General features: G+C 38.8%; 1 protein-coding gene and 2 long non-coding RNA genes across 9 annotated transcripts in view; 2 read left to right on the top strand and 1 right to left on the bottom strand.

Annotated features, from left to right (window-relative positions):
* The window catches only part of LOC126378400 (solute carrier family 28 member 3-like), a 44,673-nt gene extending 26,850 nt beyond the window's left edge, over positions 1-17,823 (top strand). For all 6 annotated transcript variants that reach the window (XM_050026728.1, XM_050026727.1, XM_050026732.1 and 3 more), the window contains 9 exons: positions 439-528; positions 1,985-2,146; positions 3,714-3,807; positions 8,053-8,212; positions 8,647-8,858; positions 10,017-10,132; positions 10,540-10,659; positions 14,702-14,762; positions 15,954-17,823. In XM_050026728.1, coding sequence (XP_049882685.1) covers positions 439-528; positions 1,985-2,146; positions 3,714-3,807; positions 8,053-8,212; positions 8,647-8,858; positions 10,017-10,132; positions 10,540-10,659; positions 14,702-14,762; positions 15,954-15,985 — 1,047 coding nt within the window. In that variant the 3' untranslated portion in view covers positions 15,986-17,823. The remainder of the gene's footprint in view (positions 1-438; positions 529-1,984; positions 2,147-3,713; positions 3,808-8,052; positions 8,213-8,646; positions 8,859-10,016; positions 10,133-10,539; positions 10,660-14,701; positions 14,763-15,953) is intronic.
* LOC126378578 (uncharacterized) lies at positions 10,791-12,645 on the top strand. 2 transcript variants are annotated; one of them, XR_007568101.1, is made up of 4 exons: positions 10,792-11,299; positions 11,420-11,534; positions 11,642-11,862; positions 11,940-12,645. It is a non-coding gene; the product is annotated as an uncharacterized LOC126378578 (long non-coding RNA). The 2 variants fall into 2 exon arrangements; XR_007568102.1 differs by lacking the exon at positions 11,940-12,645 and having other exon boundaries at positions 10,791-11,299; positions 11,642-11,910.
* LOC126378584 (uncharacterized) lies at positions 12,856-14,249 on the bottom strand. Its single transcript, XR_007568108.1, has 3 exons — positions 13,802-14,249; positions 13,491-13,669; positions 12,856-12,986 (listed from the first exon to the last, which is right to left on the bottom strand). It is a non-coding gene; the product is annotated as an uncharacterized LOC126378584 (long non-coding RNA).
* Positions 17,824-20,275: the final 2,452 nt, after the last annotated feature.

Raw genomic sequence — 20,275 nt, forward strand, 5'->3', positions numbered from 1 at the left:
TATAACTTAAAATAAAATTAGGCGGTGTCTGCAGGAATCGGGGCCATTACTTAAGTTGTTTAATAACTGAGGAACCGTTGAGTCGTTGATGTAAGTAAGTAGTCGTTACATTGTTTTAAGTTTACGCGGTTATTATCATAATTATTGTATTATTGATTGATTGATTGATTGATTGATTGATTGATTGAATTAAAGCACATAGTAACGGGTTCTTACCGCGTTTAAATGGAGATATGAGACTCCCGGTAAGAACCCGTTGCTATGTGCTTTAATTAAGTAGTCGTTACATAAGCCATGTTAGGGGCCTTTGGCGGCTCAATAGTAACCCTGACACCAGAGTTGATGAGGTTGGTAATCCACCTCTCACACGAGAGAAGAAAAGGATTAAAATGTGTCATTAGTCATTACTGTGACTATGATTGTCAATTCTGTTCACAGGTGGCTACGTTTCTGTCATACGGTATAGAGGGAGCTGCTTTCACTTTTGGTGATTTGCTGGTCAGAACTGAAGGTGTCTTCGCTTTTAGTGTAAGTACTTTAATACTTGTCGTATCATCATGAGGAAGGAAGAAGGAATTTATACTGAGCAAGATGGTCTATTCATTATCGCAGTGGTTGAGCGCTCACGATCCGGAGGTCCCGGGTTCGAAACCCGGTGGGGACTTATCACTTTGTGATCCCTAGTTTGGTTAGGACATTACAGGCTGATCGCCTGATAGTCCAAAAAGTGAGATGATCCGTGCTTCGGAAGGCACGTTAAGCCGTTGGTCCCGGTTACTATTTACCGATGTACTAAGTAAAATACTCGGATCATCTATCAGGAGAACTGACTACTACGGCCAGTCTGTTACTGTGCAAGCTGTGCGTTTATGGAACTCCTTACCACCGGGTGAGAGCCTTCAGCGCTCCCCATTTGTCCGGCCAAGTAATTAATGCTATCTGCGGCAAATCTACAATAAGTCACGTCAACAAAAAAAAAGAACTCCTTACCTGCTTCCATCAGAGTCGCTAACTCTCTTCAGAGCTTCAAAAATATCACGAAAAAAACAAAAAACACGAGAGACTGTGTAACCGTTACGAATACCGTGACGTTGCCGTGAGTGAACCTTATGCTGTGACTTTATCTAATCGTGATACAAAAACTATGTGGAAGTAAATAAAGTGATACTAATACACAAAGCGAGGAGAACCGATGGCCGCTGGGGCGGAAGGGTTCTGGAGTGGCGACCACGTGTCGGACGACGCTCAGTGGGTAGGCCCGCTACAAGGTGGACCGAGGAACTGGTGAAGGTCGCGGGAAGCCGCTGGATGCGGGCAGCGCAGGACCGATCGTCGTGGAGATCCTTGCGGGAGGCCTATGCCCAGCAGTGGGCGTCGTACGGCTGATGATGATGTTGATGATGTGATACTAATGATGACCATTATTGTCCTCTAACTTTTTTTTGACGTGACTTATTTAAGGTTTGCCGCAAATGGTATTAACTACTTGGCCGGACAAATGGGGACCGCTGAAGGCTCTCACCCGGTACAACGTTTAAGACAACAGGCCTGAGGGTGCCCAGTTGGGCGCGAACCTCGGCTCATCATCATCGTCATCATCACCAGCCCATTAACGTCCCCACTGCTGGGGCACGGGCCTTCCCTATGGATGGATAGGGAGATCGGGCCTTAAACCATCACGCGGGCCCAGTGCGGATTGGTGGTTATAAACGACTGCTAATGCAGCCGGGACCAACGGAGGAGCTCGAGATGTTTTTTCTTTTTCTTTTGTGGTCACCCATCCTATGACCGGCCTTTGCGAAAGTTGCTTAACTTCAACAATCGCAGACCGAGCGCGTTAACCGCTGCGCCACCGAGCTCCCACTCTGCGTTGCCATTTCGTGAACCTCGGCTCAGGGCGTCGTAATCCCGAAGGGAAAACCAGCCCTGCTACTACTAATTACAAAAAAAACAAGTACTTAAATGAACTATTGTCTCCTTCCAGACCCTGCCAGTAATCTTCTTCTTCAGCATGTTAGTCGAGGTGCTGTTCTTCTGGGGTGCGCTGCAGTGGTTCGTGCTGAAGCTGGGGCACCTCCTCAAGTCTGCCACCGGCACCACCGTGTGCGAGAGCGTCATTTGTGTGGGCAACGTATTTCTTGGCATGGTATGGCTCATGGTATAAGACCTGGGGGGTTAAAATGGCCATTTTTTTGACGTGACTTATTGTAGATTTGCCGCAGATGGCATTAACTACTTGGCCGGACAAATGGGGAGCGCTGAAGTCTCTCACCCGGTACAACGTTTAAGACAACAGGCCTGAGGGTGCCCAGTTGGGCGCGAACCTCGGCTCAGGGCGTTGTCTGAGAGGGAAAATATTTGAAAGGGTCGATAGCGATAAGCGCTGATTGAGGGAAATCGTCGACCACGCCGGCGGGGTCGGTATCGGGGTCCTGAAGTGTTTGGTGTCGCGAGCTGATTGGCTGCCTCTATGGCTAGAGTGATCGGGTCGTCGGGAGGTTAAAATGGCCACATCGAAGTAATTCATCTAAAAAAAGCAATATTACAATTTGACATTTCCGCATAAGTATATAAAAGTAAGTGCGCAATGCAAACAAATGTCAAATTGCAATATTGCTTTCTTAGATGAATTGCTTCGATGTGGCCATTTTAACCCCCCAGATATGCTCAAAAGTGACAGCTAACATTTCAAGGTTACCCCAGCTGACGTCATCTCACCCTGCGTTGCTATTTCGTAAAAAATAAATTACCCACGACCAATGTTTATATATTTACTTTGCAAGGAAATTTTGAACATTTAGTAAAAGGGTTGCTTACAGTTTTAATGATTTTTATATATACCTACGTATGTGACAAGTAATAGTAATTAAATACATTAGTCAGTAATTCACTTAATTTTCAATAATAAAATTCACGTCCTTGGAATGTTGGTGAATATGATGATGATGAACTTTGAGGGATGATTCAGGCCATCATTATGAGTTGATATCGTGTGGAATTATCCACCAGAAAAGTATGGAACGGAAAATAATTTAAAAATTCACTTGATATTGGTGCTAATTCCTGTAAATACCAACTAATTTTATTTTAAGTTATATCTGTCATTTTCTTATCCGCCGAAAAGGAAAGGGACGGGTAATCGACAAGCATAAAATTTATGGAACACACGTCAATTTTAAGCACAAATCTAAACCAACCGTCTAAAAGTTTTACATCCGCCAATAACCCGACACAATGGTTTGCATACCAGCGACGTACCTTTTGATTCGCCCGGGTTATTCATTCATTTACTCATTCTTCCTAAAATTAAGAGCTGTGAATCATCCGTCCCTTTCCTTTTCGACGGATATGAACATGACGGATATAACTTAAAATAAAATTAGGCGGTGTCTGCAGGAATCGGGGCCATTGACTCATCATCCCCCTATATTTGTTACGGTGACATTTACACCCTGTACAAGTACATACAAGTAGTCATAAGTACTTTACAATAGGGTGTTAGTGACATCGTAACTAATACTGAGGGGGATGATTCAAACCATGATTCTGAGTTGATATCAAGTGGATTTTCTTGTCGAAAAATTCATGAAAATGTTAGTTTTTTTTTCAATTATTTACCGTTCCATACTTATGCGACGGAAATTGCCTGAAACATCACTCAAAGTTTTCGTTACGATGTCACTAACATCTTACGTTATCTGTTATGTTTGCAGACAGAATCGGTATTGCTTATCAAACCGTACCTGTCCCTGCTCACCCCGTCGGAGATTCACGTCGTGATGGCTTCAGGATTCGCCACTGTATCTGGTGAGTGCATTTACAATTGAATAAAGAATAATATTACGTTTACAGAGGTAACTCTCCCCATCGCAGTAATTATCTATATAAAGAAAAGAAAGAAGAGGAAGAAGTGAATGAAAGGAAAGAAAGGAAAGAAAGGAAAGAAAGGAAAGAAAGGAAAGAAAGGAAAGAAAGGAAAGAAAGGAAAGAAAGGAAAGAAAGGAAAGAAAAGAAAGAAAGGAAAGAAAGAAAATAAAACCGCGGACCGCGGTGGTGACCCCCGCGCCAGCTGGTTCAACATAGGGTTGCCATCTCTAAAATTTGGAAAACAGGACAAGACGCGTGAAAACCCCGGATTGAGTCCGAAAGCCGGACATGCCAACAAGATCTTTATACATATCCAATGTAATAAAAAACAGTTGAAAATGTCATAAATCACAATACAATACAATACAATACAAATACACTTTATTGCACCAAAATAAAAAGAAATAATTACAAAAAACCACCTTTTTAAAATCACCTTTTTTATTCATTCATGATGTCCTTAGAAAAGGTTCAATACGATCTACTCTGAACCGGCGTGCGTGTATGAAGCGAGTGATGAGTGTGGAGGAGGCAAGAGAAGTGTGTCAGGATCGAAGCAAATGGAATTCTATAGTCTCTGCTTACGCCGGTGGGAAATAGGCGTGAGTTTATGTACTTATGTATGTTTATTCATTCATTATTTTAACAAAACAGAATCATTATTACAATTTGTTACAAATTGCCACGATGCTCAACTGCGGGTTGGTGGTGTTTTTACGGCTAATAGCCGGAACTAACGGCTTAACGTGCCCTCCGAAGCACGGAATCATCTTACTTTTTCGGACAATCAGGTGATTGAAGCCTGAACCTTACCAAACAAAGGACAGTCTCACAAAGTGATTTCGACAATATCCCCATCGGGAATCGAACCCGGACCTCCAGATCGTGAGCCTAACGCTCTAACCACTAGACCATGGAGGCTGTTCATGGAGGCCAAGAAAACTGCACTTCAGATAATATAATAAACTGCCTATATACGTCCCACTGCTGGGCACAGGCCTCCCCTCAATCAACCGGAGGGGGTATGGAGCATACTCCACCACGCTGCTCCACTGCGGGTTGGTGGAGGTGTTTTTACGGCTAATAGCCGGGACCAACGGCTTAACGTGCCCTCCGAAGCACGGAATCATCTTACTTTTTCGGACAATCAGGTGATTCAAGCCTGAAAAGTCCTTACCAAACAAAGGACAGACTCACAAAGTGATTTCGACAATGTCCTCAACGGGAATCGAACCCGGACCTCCAGATCGTGAGCCTAACGCTCTAACCACTAGACCACGGAGGCTGTTCATGGAGGCCAAGAAAACTGCACTTAAGATAATAATATATAATAATATTAGTGTTGTGTTGTTCGGAAGCAAGAGAAGTGTGTCAGAATCGAAGCTAATGGAATTCTATAGTCTCTGCTTACCCCGGTGGGAAATAGGCGTGAGTTTATGTATGTATGTATGTAATATTAGTAGAATAAAAATATTATGTTTAAATCATAAGTATTTGACCTTACTGTTTTGACCTTATAAAACTAAACTGCATAAATGTATGTCAAGGTCACTTTTATATCTTATAACATACATAATTAATTATTTATGTATGTTATGGCCCCGATTCCTGCAGACACCGCCTAATTTTATTTTAAGTTCTATCCGTCATTTTCATATCCGTCGAAAAGGAAAGGGACCGATGATTCACAGCTCTTAATTTTAGGAAGAATGAGTAAATGAATGAATAACCCGGGCGAATCAAAAGGTACGTCGCTGGTATGCAATCCGTTTGACGTGCTGTCTACTTAACTGTGTCGGGTTATTGACGGTTGTAAAATTTTTAGACGTTTGGTTTAGATTTGTGCTTAAAATTGACGTGTGTTCCATAAATTTTATGCTTGTCGATTACCCGTCCCTTTCCTTCTCGGCGGATAAGAAAATGACAGATATAACTTAAAATAAAATTAGATGGTATTTACAGGAATTAGCACCTATAAGGTTATAAAAGCAAACATACTTAATTATTTAAATACTCGTTATATAGGGTGGCCCAGAAGTTCACGTTCAAAATGAAAAATTAGATTAGACTGGCCACCTGATTGTCCAAAAGTAAGATGATCCGTGCTTCGGAAGGCACGTTAAGCCGTTGGTCCCGGTTACTGTTTACTGATGTAAGTACGTATTCGTTACATGAGTCATGTCAGGGGCCTTTGGCGGCTCAATAATAACCCCGACACCAGGGTTGATGGGGTTGGTAATCCACCTCACAACCCCGATAGAAGAAGATCCTACTAAGTAAGATGATCCGTGCTTCGGAAGGAACGTTAAGCCGTTAGTACCGGTTTCTGTTTACTGATGTACTTAAGTACGTAAGTCGTTGTTGGTCCCGGTTATTACTTAATGATCTTACGTAGTCGTTACATAACGTCCCTTAGCTTACAACACCGCTCAAGTCGAAAATTGGCGGTTTTTACATATTAATGCCATTGGATGAAGAAAATAAAGGTTAAAATAAAGTAAATCGTCAAAATAAGTATAAATAATTATTTATTAACCGCTAACTAGAGTATGTATTAAGTAGCAATAAAAAAATCTACAGATATTTTAAATAAGACATTTTATTTCGTCTCCTGTAAAGTTGGTAAAAATGACTTAAGCGGTGTTGTAAGCTAAGGGACGATAAGCCATGTCAGGGGCCTTTGGCGTCTCAATAGTAACTCCGACACCAGGGTTGATGGGGTTGGTAATCCACCTCACAACCCACACGATAGAAGTGCGTTGGTGAGGAGTATTCCATGGTAACCACCCGTGACCTTGACACGTGTAGCTTATCAGACAGGTGGGTGTAACAAGCCCTTATAAAAGATAAGTGATGTTCCGAATATCCGTATCCGTATCCGCGGATATCCGAGATAAAAGAAAAATCCATATCCGTATCCGTGTCCGTTACTTTTCACGCGGATCTTTTACGGATCTTTTTCAGGTGATTAAGTAGAATTATTAAATAAAAAACTATAAAATTCCATTCAGATTGTTTTTATTTCTTAAAATCAAATATTTTGCACCTTTATATTACAAACATTTAGATAGATAGATCTTTATAATGAAAGCAAGATAAAATATCACTTTTAATATAACAATGAAATAACTAAAACTTTAATCTTTTTTTGTTTAAGAAAATAAAGATCCGTATCCGTATCCGCGGATCTTTACACTAAATATCCGTATTCAGATCCGTATCCGCGGATATACATTTTTAACGATCCGGCACATCACTATAAAAGATATCAATCTTATGACCCGGCTAGTCACCAGCTGTCGGCACTAGGTAGATATAATAACGTAGATAATTTATCTTTATCTAGCTATATCTAAATCGGCTACTTAACACATAGAGTTATTAAAAAAACCTTTGTAATAATGGCTAAACGAGTTTTCATATCTAAATAGATAAAATTAATATTGATAAGTACACGTGTTCTATTCAGAGGCGGAGGACAGGAGTCCTAGTCATTATCATCATCAATTTAAGAGCCACGCTCTTGTCGGTGCAGCATTTTCCATTCCAGTCTATCAAAGGTCAATTCCTTGACTTCCCTATAAGACACGACGTTAACCTTTTCTTTAATATGTTCCATGTAAGCTCTTCTTGGTCTTCCCCTTCCTCTCTTTCCTTCTAGCTTTCCTTCTATGGAGTCCTAGTACGGCTTTGAAATAGACTACTCTGGGCGCCATCCCACTCGCGTCAGACAGAGTACTGCAGAAGGCAAGAGGGAAACCACTGCCCTATTTATCCCTAAAAAGTATCATGGAGAATGCTACACTGACAAGAGCGTGGCTCTTAAATTAGTGATGACACGTTTTCTTACTCATCATCATCAATTTAAGAGCCACGCTCTTGTCGGTGTAGCATTTTCCAATCCAGTCTATCAAAGGCCGATTCCTTGACTTCCCTATAAGACACGACGTTAACCTTTTTATTTAATTTGTCCCATGTTAAGAGGTCCCGAGTTCAAATCCCGGTGGGTTCATATCACAAATATTACTTTGTGGTCCCTAGTTTGGTTAGGACATTACAGGCTGATCACCTGATTGTCCGAAAGTAAGATGACCCGTGCTTCAGCGCTCCCCATTTGTCCGGCCAAGTAGTTAATGCCATCTGCGGCAAATCTACAATAAATCATGTCAAAAAAAATGCTTCCAGGCACGATTCTCGCGGCCTATATAGGCTTCGGCGCGGAGCCAGCCCACCTGGTGACCGCGAGCGTGATGTCAGCACCAGCCGCCGTCTGCCTCTCCAAGCTGCTTATGCCGGAAACCAAGCGGTCGCTTACCACCGTCACTAACATACAGCCCATTGTCAGGTACGATTTTGTGACCAAAAAAGAAATGTGCATTTTTTTTTTTAAATCAAGCCCCCAACCAGGTGAAATTTTATATGGGACTTTAAGCAGTTTTAAAAGTAGGAAACCTTTGAGAAGTGGTAAGTAAGTAAAGTACATTAGGAAAGGGGACCCGTGTTACCCCGAATTTGACGCGAGCGAAGCCGCGGGCACAATCTAATTAGTATACAACATACATAACATAACACAAAACAACACAACATAACATAAACAGTCTATATACGTCCCACTGCTGGGCACAGGCCTTCCCTCAATAAACCGAAGGAGGTATGGAGCATTCCCCACCATGCTGCTCCACTGCGGGTTGGTGGCTGTGTTTTTACGGCTAATAGCCGGGACCAGCGGCTAAAAGTCAACACAAGCTGGTAAATAAATGAATTCGATGCTCTTTCTAGCCAGGACCAATCAGCGTTATCAGCCGCGACGCGGGGTGCGACCAACGGTATCGCGTTGGTGTTGAACATCATCGCCAATTTGGTCGCCTTCGTGTCGCTGATCGCGTTCCTCAACGGAGTTCTGGGGTACAGCGGCGGGCTGCTCGGCTTCCCGGAGCTGAGCCTCGAGTGGATTATGGGCAAAGTCTTCATACCGCTTTGCTGGCTGATGGGTGAGATATATCGCCAAAGTTGATCGTCAATGTGCAGGGGAAGTAGGGGTTGTGAGGTGGATTACCAACCCCATCAACCCTAGGGTTTCTGTAGAGCGGTTGTAGAGGAAACGATACGTTATGATCGAAACGCGAAATGAAATGAAATTTATTGTAGTTACCTAATTACAGTTACTTAGTTAGTTAGTTTTATTGTAGTTAATTATTTATTATTATTTTAGTATTTTACGAGTGAATTACAACATTTGTAACCCCTTTCACTTGTTTTGAAGACCCACCAAACCCATTCACGGTAATTTGGCCGGGGAGCGTATGCATTATTAAAGATAATAAGCGGTTGCATAACTCAACTGCAATAAAATCATTCATTTACCCATTATCGATCAATCTTCTACCGTGTGGGTTGTGAGGTAAATTACCAACCCCATCAACCCTCGTGTCAGGGTTATTATTGAGCCGCCAAAGGCCCCTGACATGACTCGTGTAACGACTACATACTTATATTATAAAATGACGATTCAAAGTGTAACTATGTTACCTATTGAATACAGATAATTTTGAATTTGATTTTGATGAATTTTTTCAAATTCGGAATTAAAACACATAATAACGGGTTCTTACCGCGTTTAAAGTAGGGATAAAAAAAAATCAAATTCGGACTTTAACATTTTTAATTTTATTTAATTTTAATTGGGAGGCCTATGCCCAGCATTGGGCGTCGTACGGCTGATGATGATGATGATGTGTTATCATTATTATTATTTTTTATATTAACGACAATTTGATTCTTGCATGCTTACAAACGTGTACCTAAGCTGAAAACACCGGTCATAAAATTGTACTTACTGTTTTTTTTTTTTGACGTGACTTATTATAGATTTGCCGCAGATGGCATTAACTTCTTGGCCGGACAAATGGGGAGCGCTGAAGGCTCTCACCCGGATACTGTTTTCTAGCAAATAAACTGTTCTATTCTATTCTATTTACTGACAAACAAAAACTACTAGTAATTTTAATTTTATTGTATTTTAATTTTGGTTTTAATTTTGATTTTTTTTTTTTAAGTGTGTAATTAATTAATGTACTTAATATGGACCATCATGTCTGAAATAAATGATTTTTGATTTTTTTTTTTGATATTCTATATGTTGGTTACAGGTGTTCCTTGGGAGGAGTGCGAACTGGTGGGCACCCTCATCGGGTTGAAGACCATAGTCAATGAGTTCGTGGCCTACCAGCGGATGGGGGAGATGAAGAAAGAGGGATTACTGTCTGTAAGTGTTGGGTGACTGAGGGATGGATAACATCATTGGCGGCTCTAGGGCGGTGCGTTTTTTTTGACGTGACTTATTCTTGCGTCTCTCTGCGTCTCACTTTAGTCTAAGTGGGCGTAAGTCGGTAAGAAGTAAGTGGGAGCGCGCGCAGGCTATATCGCTCGCTTTTTTTAATTTGAATTAATCTAAATATATAAAAGGAGAAACTGACTGACTGACATATCAACGCACAGCCCAAACGGCTAAACGTAGGCACTTAAAATTTGGAAGGGACGTAGCTTAGGTACCGTAGAGGTGCACTTAGAAAGGAATTCCCAAAATTCCCACGGGAACGGGAATTAGCGGGAAAAATCCTTCCATTCTATTCCATTATATTAACCCTTAATCCTGACTATGTCTCCCCGCAGCCTCGCGGCGAGCTGATCGCGACCTACTCCCTCTGCGGGTTCACCAACCCATCATCAGCCGGCATCATGATTGGAGCCATCGCAGCCCTGGCGCCGAACCAGAGGGAGGTCTTGGCAAGCGTGAGTACCCTGGACTGCCTAAACCCACGACTAACCCAATAGGCTAGTTTCCAACTAGTCAAATCAGTTACTTTTCACTAAACGTCAAAATACGAAATTATTACTATGGAATTTGTATGAAAAAGCAACCTGGGGGGCTACCGGCTAAGACGAAGCCGATTCAGATTGGAGCAAATCGAACATCGATTTGATTCTGTCGTACCGCGTAAGCAGCCAAGATGGCGATCCCCGATTCGTGACGTCACATGAAGTTCGGCAAGCCGATTGAACGAATGATTTCAGTACTTTTGACACTAAAATCGCTACCGCGTAAAAAATCGAAGTTCGGCGTCTGAAGCCGATTCCCATTGGAAGTGTCAGTTGAAGCCGGGCACTTTTCAGTAACCGTGATCAATTTTAATTTCTTATTTTCACTGTTTTTCACCAATATTAGGAGCTATTTACGGTGGGCGACAAATTTTAGGAACATCTTAATCAATATAAAATTGATATCGGCGTGGATTTTCGTGTTTAAATACCTAAATACAGTGTCATGGAGATAGTTGTTTTATGGGCTGCTGCGGAAGAAAATGTCTTCAGAATCTTGAGCAAATCGATTGCAGGATACTTCGAGAGAAAAGCCGGTATATACTTCTCACAGGTACATCTATTTATAACATTATTTCTGACAAGTGGCTCAATGTTTACAGAGGAAAAGTTGCTGAACTTACTAGAAGCCATTTTTGATCATTTCATACTTATCTATTTTGTTTTGTTTCAGAGAGTAGCTACATTGGTAATTTTAGATTATCAAAAGATGCATATCGGACTTTGTATCATGACTTAGGACCATATCTGAAGGTCCAATGCTCTACAACTGTGCAATCGACTTTAAGGTAGGTGGTTACTATATTATGTTATATTTTACCTTATATTTTGATAATTAAAGTTATACTACAACATTACATGAATCCAATATAATATCTGTATGTTATAATTACAGTGACAAATGCCCTCAATCAGCCTGCAATCGTGAGATAATATATCAAGTTTCCTCGGACAAAAACTGAGCATATAGAAGTCTCCAGAGGTTTTAATGACAAATTTGGATTTCTTGGAGTACTTGGATGCATCCATGGCACACAAATTGCCATTATCCAACCTCACAAGTGGGAAGAGGCCTTCTTCAATAGCAAGTATTACCATTCATTGCATGTTATGTTGGTAAGAATCATGCCTTTAACTAGCTACATTTGTTTTGATTCTTATGATTGAGTCACTAAAAATATTTTAATTTTCAGGTTTGTGATGGAGATATGAGCATTACATTTATGATGCATCCAATGGGAGTGTTAGTGCTAGACTACTAGCCAAGATAACCATATTTGGAACAACAGCACTTTGAGAAGGGAAAAGGAACATCTCCTTAATTTTAATATGTTTAAGTTCATTAAGCGGACTTGTGTGGTCCTTGAAATGTAAATTATGAAGTCAGTGTGGTGTAATCAAAAGTGGCAGATTTGTTATTCAATAATACAACATCTAAACAAACCTTTCTTTATTGACATCAAATAAACTATTTTCATTATGCATATTTATTTATTTTGTGTTATTACATAATTTGTTTCATTACACCCCTCTCATTAACCAACCTATCTCTCAAGTAGATACATTTTTTCTAATCTTGTGTCCATTGTGCTTAATAAAGTAGTTTATCCATCTATCTTTAACTTGTAATAAATAAATCCATTTATTTTGTATAAATACAAGCTTGCGGGGCCTTATTGGACTAGACTATTTGTAATGTGTAATAGTATAGTCAAAAAAGCCCTGCGAGTGGATCAAAGAAATGTAATCAATTAGAACATACTACAAATATAATATTGTTCCCAATTCTTACTATAATATGGAAATATAAGTTAATTGCATCCAACATCTTCATCAATACACCTATACAAATCCTTTTATTAGATAGTAGTTGGCAAGGAGTGGGTGTATACATATACTATACACCTCTGCTTACCCCTTCGGGAATAGAAGCGTGATGCTATATTATTTTTGTTTCAAAATAGTTCTTGGTAAAATGATATCTAGTTGCTTTGTCTTTAATGTACTTTAATGTTACCCCTAGACAAACTCACTTAAATAACATGACCAAACTTAAGTATTTAAATTAAATACAACTTCACTTAAATAACATAAATGGAGTACTTATACTTTAGCTTAAATATTTACATACAAGTTTATTGAATACATATGTTTTTACTTAAGTATTTTAACTTAGTTTGTATCTTCGTTCTTCGCTAGTGTCTTTGTTCTTGAGAATCGTCATGCTGCTATTCTTTAACCTGTAATAAATAAATCCATTAATTCATATAAAATACATGCGAAATATAAACAGTCACAATATGACAAAGTTTTTATGACGTCTATCATGTACATTAGTAATAGTCTTTATAGACTAGTTATAATCCTTTAGTTATTACTTTATTCATTTGGGTGATCCCGGCAAGACAAAAATTTTGTAAAGTGGTCCTTCATGAATTAAAAGTTTAGGAACACTAGCCGACTCTAATGGAATGAAATACAATGTAAAGGAAATATTTTGGAATGTAATAAAGTAGCACATACAAAGGTATAAGGATATTTATATTTGGCCTTTATTCTTGCTAGTATGGAGTAAAATATGCTGATCAAGGAGGTAAATTTGGGTATATAACATACATACAATCTTTATGCTACATCCCTGGCGGGGTAGGCAGTAAGGACAGACCACTAAGTGTCGTGATCCTTATAAACTTCTCCTACTTGCTCCAATTCCATACAATTTTTAATAAGTTTGAGTAAATTACCTTATATTGGTCTTCACCTAGCTTCCTCCAGCAGCAGCCGAAGCAACTCTGTTTGCATATCCGCGGCCTTGCTATTAGCTTCAGCAGCTGTAGCCAGCCAGCTTGTTAACTGCTGAAACAAGTCGCTCCTCCATGTCTAGCCTCCGACTCTCAGATCTAGTAGGTAGTAAATCGGTGATCTAGAAAAACAAAAAGATACATTTACAAGTTTCCAACAAACTATTTATGTTGTTGAACAATGAATAGGTTCATTATGTGACTATTCTTTCTTGACTTGTTTCTTACTACTACTAGATTAATAATTTACTTACATTTCTTTCGTTATTGTTGTTATTGTATAAATTCTGAGAAGATAAAACTGTTGCATTCGGCGCGAATTCAAGTATGTCAGCTGATATAACATAACGTCATTTTTCTTTTTTTTTTGCGTTTCATTACTTCAGTTGCAAAAGAAAAATCCGTCGTTGCATTTTCCTTTTGTTTTAAACATTTGTAAGACTTTACAAAGTGATTAACTAAAAATATTATCAATTAATAAAAATAACATACAAAATTAGTCTGTATTTTTTAATTTCATAATGATATAAAATATTAAATGTTTACCAAATGTCTCAACGGAACGCAAGACCAAAAGTCATTCGTTCAATCATGCACCCCTCTAATATGTCTATTATTATCTATGGATTGATTTTCATCCAGATTGCAATGAACATCGGAAATTACCCGGTACCAAACGCCGAACTTCGATTTATCTGAATCGTTTTCAAGTCGCCGAAGTTCGGCGAATTAGCCGGTAGGCCCCCTGTTACGTCTAGAAAAACGTGACAAAATGGAAAATTCCACTTGATATTAACTCAGAATAATGGTCTGAATCATACCTCAAAATTTTCGCCACGACGTCACTAACATCCTGTATATACATACATGTATAGGGTGCTAGTGACATCGTAACGAATACTCAGGGGGATGATTCAGACCATGATTCTGAGTTAATATCATGTGGATTTTTCCGTCGCAAAATTCATGTTTTTTTTAGTTTCTTTTTAACTTTTGCGGTAGAAAATTCCACTTGATATTAACTCAGACAAATGAGCTTAATCCCAGTTTCCTCAGTTTCCCAGTTCTTCCAGTTTTCGTTACTATTTTGTTTTATTATTCTGTTTATTACTAGTATCATGTTTATTACTTTTTTTTTTTTTATTCTGATTCAGGTGGCGTTGAGAGCGTTTTTTGCTGGGTGCGGGATATGTTTCATGACTGCTTGCATAGCAGGTAATGTACATAAACATAATCTCACAGCTGTTGGCTACTTGACAGATTCGCATAAGTATTTTAAAAATTACATACATACATAAACAGCCTATACACGTCCCACTGCTGGGCACAGCCTCCCCTCAATCAACCGGAGGGGGTATGGAGCATACTCCACCATGCTGCTCTAATGCGGGTTGGTGGAGGTGTTTTTACGGCTAATAGCCGGGACCAACGGCTTAACGTGCCCTCCGAAGCAAGGAATCATCTTACTTTTTCGGACAATCAGGTGATTCAAGCTTGAATAGTCTTTACCAAACAAAGGACAGTCTCACAAAGTGATTTCGACAATGTCCCCACCGGGAATCGAACCCAGACCTCCAGATCGTGCAGAAGCCACGCTCTTGTCGGAGTAGCATTATCCATTCTTGTCAAATGCCAATTATTTCATTTCCCTATAAGACACGACGTTCGCCTTCTCTTTAATCTGTTCCATGTAAGCTCTTCTTGGTCTTCCCCTTCCTCTCTTTCCTTTTATGATGTTTTTTAATAAATTCGTCGTGTCTTATTAAGTGTCCAATCATTTTGCCTCTTCTGTCCTCAATAACTCTCAATATTTGCCTCTTTTCCCTTACTCTTACTAGCTCTTTTTCATTAGTAACCCTTTCTGTCCACATATTCTTCTCTCTCTCTTTATTTAAGAGCTGCGCTCTTGTCGGTGGAGTAATCGCCATTCTTCTCTTCTTCCCGCCAAACCCTTCACCTTCTGATACGACACGACCTGCACCTTCTCTTTTGTTTCATAAATGTTCTCCTAGGTCTACCCCTTCCTCTCTTCCCTTCAATACACACAACAACATATTCTTATCATCATCACCAGCCCATTAACGTCCCCACTGCTGGGGCACGGGCCTTCCCTATGGATGGATAGGGAGTACGGGCCTTAAACGACCACGCGGGCCCAGTGCGGATTGGTGGTTATTAACGACTGCTAATGCAGCCTGGACCAACGGCTTAACGTGCCGTCCGAAGCACGGAGGAGTTCGAGATGATTTTTTTTGTGGTCACCCATCATATGACCGGCCTTTGCGAAAGTTGCTTAACTTCAACAATCGCAGACCGAGCGCGTTTACCGCTGCGCCACCGAGCTCCTCCGATACATATTCTTAAACTTACATTATATTAAGGCTATTTTCTTTTTTTTCTTTTCAGGAGTACTGATGCCAGAGGGTTCATTCGTATAAAGTGATATTATACTTAATTTAATTATTAATAGGCTAGTTTCGAACTAGTCAAATCAGTTACGTTTTACTAAACGCCAAAACGCGAAATTACTACGGAATTTGTATGAAAAAGCACACTGTGACGTCAAAGAAAAACGTGATAAAATTTCGGACATATTATTACGTTTGTCTTAATTAAAATTCATAAATAAGTTAAATAGAAAAAAGAAAATGTTTTCGTTAGTTCTAGATCTGTCTTTATTTAGTAATCAGAATTTCATAATTTATCTTGAACCTAGTTACACGACCCAATTGTAAATACTTATTACAAGGACTATTTGACTACTCCTTTATGTAGAAGTATTTTCGACGATGTATACAGGGTGTTAGTGACATCGTAACGAATACTGAGGGTGATGATTCAGACCATGATTCTGAGTTAATATCAAGTGGAATTTCCTGTCGGAAAATTCATGAAAATTTTAGTGTTTTTTAATAATTCAATTCTATAATTTTGCGATGGAAACTTCCACTTGATATTAACTAAGAATAATGAGCTGAATCATCCCCCTCAGTATTTGTTACGATGTCACTTACATCTCGTGCAAGTACATACAGGTAGCCATACAAGTAGGTATAGGTGTTAGTGACATCGTAACGAATACTGAGGGGGATGATTAAGGGATGATTCTGATTGTATATCAAGTGGAATTCATTAATTATTTTTAGTTCCATATTTTTGAGTAATAAATAAAGTCATTAAGTACCAAAATATTGGCTTTATTCAACTTTTAAAATAATGTGATACCTGACAACTGACAACATTAGACATAGAGAATTCACGTCATTTTGTGACGGGAAACTTGACTAGATATCAACTCGGAATCATGGTCTGAATCATGCTTCAAAGTTTTTGATACGATGTCACTAACACTCTGTGTAAGAAAGAAAACATCTAAGTACTTATTTCTATATTAGGCGCCATATTAACAAACTTAAATTTACTTAAGTAAACAAAAATGCAGAGATAATTATTAATATTGACCTCGGATAGCATTTACTATATGGCCGGACAAATGGGGAGTGCTGAGGGCTCTCCCGGTAATAGATTTAAGATAACTGATGGTGCCAAAAGATAGTGGTTACTATACAATGCTAAAAAATCCATCTTCTATCGTGTGGGTCGTAAGGGGGACCTGACCTAACCTGTATTGGGCTGGTTTTCCCTTCGCGGCTTGGAAGGTCAGACAGGCAGTCGCTTCTGTAAAAAACCGGACCTGTCAAATGTTCAGGTTAGGTAAGCGGACCCTGTGAAAAACAGGATGACGCTAGGGAGATAACATTTCGACGTAAAATTCCATTTGATATCAACTTAAAATTGTGGTCTAAATCATCCGTCAAAGTTTTCGTTACGATGACAACATTAGACATACATACATAAACTCACGCCCGTAATCCCTACTGGGGTGGGCAGAGCCACAAGTAATCAAAGACAACTTGCAGCCACTGTTGATACGATGTCGTAAGCTGGATATGATGAACCTTATGGTGATAAGTGATCAGCCTATCGCCCATAACATTAGTCCATCATGTTGGAGGACACAATCCCTCTGTCGGTTTTTACGACATGCCCGGGAAGACAAGCAGCATTAGAATTAGAACATTAGAATTTATTAAATAATAAAAGAACCAGTCTATTTTAAGTTATTTATAATGACTTATAAAGTTAAAATACCTTCTAGGTAAGTATATTATTATTTTAAGAGAAGCCATGTTTTAAAATGCTTTTACACTAATTGGTAACTGTAATAATTATTATTGTAAATACGTAATTAAAGACATTTTTATCAGAGTAAGAATTTTGGTATTTTATTTACATGGCATTGGAGCAGCATGGGTATCTGGTGAACCTGGAGTAATCATAGCCACACACCGGACACTTCATCAAAATATCTCGTTTTCTCGACACTACACATTAACGTTATCGTACACGCGCATCTGTGTGTGTGACGTCTGACGCCATACGATTGAAGACTAAAGTAAGACCGAGGGGGTGAGGTAAACCTAGCGCAGCCGTTGGTGGGGAGCGGAGAGTCGCCGTTCTATATGTATACATAGTCTATTCTATGCCATAGCGTTCTTTTTCGGTGGTTATTAATTATAATCAACATGGGAATACATTATTATTATAATATAGCAGAACTTATTTATATTATGTCGTCGTAATTACAGTCTTATATTTTAAGAAATAATAAACAAAATATTACGGTTGCTGTTTTGAGTAACAGTTACTAAGTTGCGCGCACGTAGCCCGCAGGGTGGCGCCATCTTGTGTGCGTCATCGAGTGCGCATTGAAGTTCGTCATATTCGTCAATCACTGAAGTTCGTTAAGTTAGTCTACCGCGAACCTTCGTAGCGAACACATCGGTTTTCGCGCGAATCTGTGCCTCAATTAACGCGTGTGTTATTGTTATATCAAACTATGTGAGAGTGTTACTATGATTCTAAGGATGTAGTGTACTATATTATCTAGTTGTGCGATATAAGAGTGATTTTACCCCTAATGACTACGCCTTTCAGTGTCTCGTTCGACCGTCAAAAAATTCTTGGGAGCCTGCAAGTAGGTAAGTACCTACATTTCATTCTAAATTCTTATAAAATATGTGTCTATTTTATGTGATTCTTGTATTAGACTTGGTATTAGACTTCGCTTTTTGAAAAATATAAGTAGGTAGGTTACCTGGGCAGTTCCATTGTAGTATGATCAAAAGTGACAGCTAACATTTCAAGGTTAGCCCAAACGTTATCCGACCCTGCGTTGCCATTTCGTAAAAAATAAATTACCCACGACCAGTGTTTTTAATTTACTTTGCAAGGCAATTTTGAACTTTTAGTAAAAGATTGATTTACAGTTTTAATGTTTTTTTTTTATACATGGGACAAATAATAGTAATTAAATACATTAGTCAGTAATTCACTTAATTTTCAAAAATAAAATTTACCAATTTAATATATATAGCAACGCATTGGTAACACTTACGTCATCAGACGGCTAGCAATGGCAGCTTTTCATAGGATTGAGCATACCTGGTTTTCTTATACCATGGGTGAACACTGAAAGTCAATAATCACTGGCCCCGATTCCTGCAGACACCTAATTTTATTTTAAGTTCCGTCATTTTCTTATCCGCCGAAAAGGAAAGGGACATAGTTTTTTCAGAAAACAAAGCGCTACTTGCAAAAGTACTACATACAAAAGGGTTTTCGTTTCTGTGTATACGAATTTATATAAAATTAAACAAATATACGGGATTTCCAGTCATATATTACAAAAAAATAAAAAACCTGACAAATAATGACACGTCACAAAAACACTATAAAAAAACAAAACTTAAAAAAATCCCAAAATAACTTTCATAAAATGCAGTTAAAAAAACAGGAAAGGTGTGGTCAAATACTGTAGAAATGTAGAAACGTAGCAAATTTTAAATTTATGGATTCCAGCCGTTAATTTTCAACTTTTTGTTGACGAAAATTGTTTAGTGCAAAAATATAACCTCCTAAAATTGAAAAACATTTTCTTATTTCTAGAGTTTGACCACTTTTTGGAGTTGCACCGAGTTTATACGGACACTTTATAAAAATACTGTCCTTTGAAACCCCCAAGAATTATTTTTTTTAGTTCAAATATTTAGTACCTAATGCTAAATGTATTTCATTTATTAGGAATGTCGTTCTTCATCGGAGTTTTAAACTAGAAGCATTTACTAATAAAAAGGTAATTTTACCATGTCGAAATTGGCAACACCGGTTTGAATTACAATCGTACAGACTATAAAACATATTGCATGAAGATACTATGTGATAGTAGCGTTAAAATGCGTGCTTCGGTTTACTTAAATGTAGTCGTTACATGAGCAATGTTCGGGCCCTTTTGCGGCTTAATAGTAACCCATGGTCATTGCCTCAATACCCGCACGATAGAAAAATAAATGCGCTAAATGGATATTGTTAAAAAAAGAACGTTGAGTATAAAAGACTGGCAGTTTACGTAATTACGAAACTATTGGTGCGAATTTCTGATTTCAAAAACCCATTCCATTTATTTTTTTAAAACTTTTGAAATTACAGTGTTGCCATTTCAAATCTGCATATTTTCTACTAAAAAGGTTATGTGCCGTTTCTGGGAATGTTCCCAAACTCTTTAATAGTAAGGACATTGGCTGCTTTTCTTTTTCAAACTGTTCTTTCTTATACTCTGGTCTTATCTGCTTAGGTAATAAAACTCTTGTTTGAGGTATACTCGGTTA

Source organism: Pectinophora gossypiella, chromosome 26 (assembly GCF_024362695.1).
Source record: "Pectinophora gossypiella chromosome 26, ilPecGoss1.1, whole genome shotgun sequence".
Classification (NCBI taxonomy): Eukaryota; Metazoa; Arthropoda; class Insecta; order Lepidoptera; family Gelechiidae; genus Pectinophora; species Pectinophora gossypiella.